Source organism: Limulus polyphemus, unplaced genomic scaffold (genome assembly GCF_000517525.1).
Source record: "Limulus polyphemus unplaced genomic scaffold, Limulus_polyphemus-2.1.2 Scaffold3500, whole genome shotgun sequence".
In the NCBI taxonomy this organism is placed as follows: Eukaryota; Metazoa; Arthropoda; class Merostomata; order Xiphosura; family Limulidae; genus Limulus; species Limulus polyphemus.
Window position 1 is genome coordinate 2,244 of NW_013669110.1, and position 6,086 is coordinate 8,329.

The 6,086-nt window shown below is 37.8% G+C and overlaps 1 protein-coding gene across 1 annotated transcript; it reads right to left on the reverse strand.

Annotated features, from left to right (window-relative positions):
• Positions 1 to 4,210: 4,210 nt before the first annotated feature.
• On the reverse strand, positions 4,211 to 4,557 carry LOC106469459 (T-box transcription factor TBX3-like; the record flags this gene model as incomplete). Its single annotated transcript, XM_013929955.1, has 1 exon — positions 4,211 to 4,557. A coding segment is annotated over exon 1 (347 nt), but the record flags the coding sequence as incomplete, so codon positions are not given.
• Positions 4,558 to 6,086: the final 1,529 nt, after the last annotated feature.

Here is a 6,086-nt window from a genome sequence, read left to right on the forward strand (position 1 = left end):
TCCATTGTTTGTGGGTTATAATGGCCAGTAATTGTGTTACAGTTAGAAGTGTGTTTATATATGAATACGATACTTATTTTGAAGAGCTTATATCTTTAAACTACTTGCCGTGTAGTTATTTATGTCGTCAGTTATTTGGCAAGTCTTAGAGGTTACAACGATAAAATTCAGGTTTTGATACCCGCGTTGAGCAGGGCACAGATAGCCCAATGTGTTATTTTTATTTTATGTTGTTGTTGAATACATATACCATGGGATATTTGTGCTGGGCCCACTGTGGATATCAAAACCCGTTTATTAGAGTTATATGGGCCTTCAGACTTTTCGCTGAGCCTCCGAGAGAGAGGTTTGTTTGTTTGTTTGTTTTTGAATTTCGCGCAAAGCTACACGAGGGCTATCTGCGCTAGCCGTCCCTAATTTAGCAGTGTAAGACTAGAGGGAAGGCAGCTAGTCATCACCACCCACCGCCAACTCTTGGGCTACTCTTTTACCAACGAATAGTGGGATTGATCGTCACATTATAACGCCCCCACAGCTGAAAGAGCGAGCATGTTTGATGTGACAGGGATTCGAACCCGCGACCCTCAGATTGCGAGTCGAGCGCCCTAACCACCTGGCCATGCCGGGCCGCCCCGAGAGAGAGAGGTGGTGGGGGGGGGGGGCTTACCGTGAATTAACCCTAATATTAAAAGTACGGATTTACTCGGTTTTCTATACGTGTTACAACTCACTAAGGATGCCTTTTGAATCTCCTAGTTTGTATAACATTCCATTGCTTGAGTCTCCGAAGAATCACCCTATGGGGCAGCGGTAAGTCTATGGACTTACAACCCTAAAATCAGAGGTTTGATTCCCCTCGGTTGACACAGCAGATAACCTGTTGTGGCATTGCTATAAAAAATATACACACATACAGGCCTCCCATGCATTCGAAATTCCCTTTGTCTCTAGCATTGGACCTTAACGTTTGTAAAAATAACACGAGAAAAATATTAATGAAAAATAACGCTTAGTTTATTATTTAAATAAATGCGTGTCGTTGTGTTGTAAATATAGACTTGTCTAAACTCGGTAAAGCAATCTATAACGACCAATCAACACATCATATATATATATACAAGGAACTAATCAACAAAGAAAGCGCTGCTAAATTCAGTTAACACAGGTATTGGCGATCATTACGCGGTTTTAGAATAAGCATATAAAATATTATGGCTACTCATTATTGCTATGGCTACGTAATGTTGCTATGACTCCGTATGAATTTTTTAACAGAGTTACTTGTAAATTTGTACAATAATTTGTTCGTTATTTTCGGATCTTCGTGCAAAGATACTCAACGGCCAGCTGCGCTAGCCATTCCTAATATTCGAACTGATAGACTAGTAGGAAGTTATATAATCAAAAGCACCCACCGCCAACTCTTGGGCTACTTTGTACAATAATGAAGAGTATATATATTTTAGGAGATTCAACACTGGTGGAATTATGGTTATCACCTATAAATCCCCTCGATACGCGTGTTTTACAAGAAACAAAAGCGTTTAACCGCAGGAAATGAAACAATACTAAAGCAAAAAGTGCGACCCGAATCCCAAACAGAAAGTTTGAAATGGAAAATCCTGATTTAGCGCATTAGTGTGAAAAATACTATGTACGAAGGACATGTTGGCATCATTAAGGTTATGTAGAGACGCATTAGTGTGAAAAATACTATGTACGAAGGATATGTTGGCATCATTAAGGTTATGTAGAGACGCATTAGTGTGAAAAATACTATGTACGAAGGATATGTTGGCATCATTAAGGTTATGTAGAGAGATTAGATCCCCAGCATAGAATTAATCGAACGTGAATACAGAAACATTTTAACACAAACTACAAGTAACGAAATAAATATACGCAGACATACTGTATATCGTAACAGTTGTCGCCACCAGTACTGTTCAACACCAGGCAATATATGAATTCAACTCGTAGTTTAAAGTGGTGAGACCGGAAACACATATCCATATAACCTAATAGATTAATAACCTACTAACCACTCAAACTATACACAGTAAACAGATAAGACACACCAGCTACTCAAACTATCTGTATACCACAGTAAACAGATACAACACATTAGCCCCTCATACTACTTCTATATCACAAGAAGCAGATAAGACACACCAGCCACTCAAATTATTTATATATCACAGAAAATAGATAATACACATACTCGCCACTCAAAATATCTGTATACCACAATAAATAGATAAGACACACGAGCCACACAATCCCTGTTCATTTAACATCAGTGGTTTCTGCTTACTCTACTATATATCTTAACAACTAAAATTACACATAAAAGTCCACAATAGATAAATTTGAACGTTTTAAACTAATATTTCTGCATGGTTTTATTTCTGTGTTTGCTTATCTTATCATTAGGAGTTCAGAATTATGTCGTATTGGTTTATTATATCCATCAGTATTCTACAAGATCATATCAAACGCCAGTGACATACGTACTCGTAAAATTATAAATGCTAAAAAGACAAAATGGAATATAAAACAAAGAAAGTTAAGAAATTACATGATTTTGGATATTTATACGACGGTTTGATACTGAAAGAATTCTAGAAATAAATTTATCTTTCAATATGTGATGAGCATATAGGTTGACTGACGTACGATTCCGCCACTTTGCCTTTCCTGTCGCACGCGTCTTCCATTTTCTATAACAGATCGCAATTTCAAAACAGTCTGTGTACGCACGTCAATCATTCTAAAGTTTAGCCTAATAACCACTTTGAACAACGAGCCGTTACTGTTAGTTCCACAGACAAATATTAGACCTAGAATTTATAGTCTAAATATACTATATTGAGAGTAAACAACCTAATTTTAGTACATATTTCTTGTGAAAATCACTTTAACGTAAAGTTCACGTTTCAAATTCAAATCAATATCTTGAAACAATATATACAAGTATTACATATTTACAACGTTGGGACGGTTAAACATACGGGATGGGCCACAATTACCTACCCAACACTTGCACTTGGATATCGAAAAGGGTGGAACTAGTGGGGAACATTGTGGTAATGTGCTACACATACTAAATCATGGCCCAAATTGTAGTGTTCAACCGATAGAGATAACAGTGGTAAGACTGACTACATGATCCAGACGTAAACATAGGCCCTCAGTGATAGCTACATAGTCCACAGTATAGACATATAAAGTGAAACAGCTTATAAACAAAATTGAGATTTGGGAATTGGCAACTCTGAAGAGAAAGACTAACAACAAGGTTTGGCAGAGAATGGTGGTTAAGGTGCTCGACTCGCAATCTGCAGGTTACGGGTTCGAATCCCCGTCACTGAACATAGTCGCCCAGTTAGCCGTGGGCTCACCCTTTTAGCCGTGGAGACGTTATAATGTAACGGTCAATCCCACTATTCGTTTTATTTTTTATCAACGAGTATTGGGATTGACGTCACATTAAGTCAATGTTTGGTAGGACGGGGATTCGAACCCGTAACCTGCAGATCGCGAGTCGAGTGCCCTAACCATTTGGTCATGCTGGGCCAGGAAAACCCACGTTATTTAGAAATGTTTGTTTTTCGTTTTGAAACTTTGTGTTCTTCACCCAGAAAATTCAAATTCACACTTGATAATCAATTGTTATAATTATCATAAAATACGTTATTATTATTATTTTTCCAAAGGGGATACATCCTAGATAAGGATAGTGGCGACATGTTCCAGCACGAGTGCACTTCCTATACCCTATTGACACGTCGTATGTAACAATCCAATTTAAAAACTACTAAAATATTAAAGTCCAACTTTGCATACAAACATTAGTTTATTATTTCAGATAATAGTGATTACTGTTGTTGCATGAGCTATATTAAACTAATTGCTATTACTTACGTAATAATGGAAGACGATGTGTCATAGCAAGAACGAAACGTTTTATAACCGTTAATAACGGCGTTATGTTTATACAGGCATCTCTTCGAAACAATGAATAGGTACATATAAGTTTGTACGTATTTTACACAGATCTGTTTGTCTGTAGGTTCTAAACAAAACCACAAGGAGATGAGAGAGAATTGTATGTAGAGTTATTTGTTAAAACACACTATTCTTATCTCACTAACCATGTTAACGAATTATCTTTAGATGAATTTTTCCCCTCGCTAACAACAATTCTTACCTGCCTGTTTTGGTGACGACCATCTCAGTTCCTGCAGCATGAAACTGTTCCCAGAGTTCCTTGGACTCCAAGGTTACTTTGGGATCATCCTGTACACTGTCTTCTTCGGGCTCCAAAACTCTTACCGACCGTAGGAGTCCATTTTGACTAGCCGTTATGTATGGCCGGACTCTTGGCAGTTCAGAGAGTACCTTGGGGAAGGGGGTCGTTGGGTAGGGATGTGGCAGTGGGTAATAGGACGGCTGAATAAGTGTACTGACGCTGAAGTCAGGTGGTTGGCGGCTGGGGGGCAGCAGAAACGGGTGGTAAGCCATTCCCTGGGCAAACTCTGAAGGTTCGGAGCGCATGGAGATAGCCCTGGCAGCGGGAGAGAACGAAGCAAAAATGTACTGTGGCCAGGCTGCCAACACAGAATCTAATACACACGGTATATAGAAAACTGAGATAACCAGTTTCACAAGTGTGAAACATAGAAACAAGGCTACAAAGTCCAGCAGATCTTGACTGAATCAAGTATAGTAAAAATTGATTATAATACACACGGTATATAGAAACTGAGATAACCAGTTTCACAAGTGTGAAACATAGAAACAAGGCTACAAAGTCCAGCAGATCTTGACTGAATCAAGTATAGTAAAAATTGTCGACCAATCAGAAAGTTTGGCCGTGCTTTCTCATCAAATTAGGAAACAGTACAGGTCAAAAAGTTTGATTAGTTGGTTTCTTCAAAGTATACTGTATTCTTTAAGCCTATTATTAATATTATTATATCTGGTTAAGCTTGGTTAAAAAGAAAATAAAGCATTATACTTCTCTTTTATGTCACACGAACTAGCTAAATAAAACCTTAAACTGACTTATCACTGTTTCCTAGTTCTTCCCATTCATATTTATTTAGTCATGATGGCAATCAGATGTTCTGTGTTGTTATGAGTGGATGTCAGTATTTCCATCTTTGCTTCTCACGCACAATTCAAGCTGAACCGTTAACACCATTTACTCGTACTCGGAAACTCACATCGAAAATGACGAAACAACCATCTACGGTGATTAACTTTCTTTGCATTGCTGCTTCATGTGCCCACAATTGGTGTTTTGGTGCTGGGAGTATGACGTTCTCTACAGCTGTGCTTGTCAATCAAGCGCCTTGAAAACTAAATAATAAGATACAGTTCGATTTATCAATCCGGTAATCATCACCTTGGTAACGAGCTTACAATTATTCTCTCTTGCAAGAACTTTATGGAAAAACAGACCTTAATGTTTCTGTAACAGTAAAGAAACATGGGATAGTTGTTTCACTTTTCGCTGTGTTTTGGAAGTAAAATATAAGTTTGGATTTTGTTCAAACGAAAGGAAATGTAAAATCTGCATGTGCTCTTACTTGAGGAGGCGGGATTAATAGGTACCGCCTAATAGGAACACGTAGCCAATGATGAGCTCTCAACGATATGAGAATCGCCTACTATTCAGCGTAAATCTTGACGTCGGAATAATCGCACAGTAATAATACCGCCTTTTTTGGACGCTGTTTACGATGTTTTGTAAGATTGAAAAAAATATAAACTTGCCATATTTAGACCTACTATTAGGCTGTCTGCTGGATTGAAATTTGTTAAAACCCACAATTAAATCTTTGGCATAAATTATAGAGGCATTGTTCTGGAACAGGGTCTCCCTAAAAGGACAGAAAATGTAAATTCACAAATATCATTGGTAAGTTGATGGCCATCGAAATATTTTGAATGAAGAAATCATGCCAGTTGTCGCCACCCAGGTAATAACATTTAACACAGCTAAAGTAACTGTAAGTTTTCTTTTGCCCGAACAACTTAAAAGACGCAGACACTCTAAGATATATTTATAATTTCTGGTT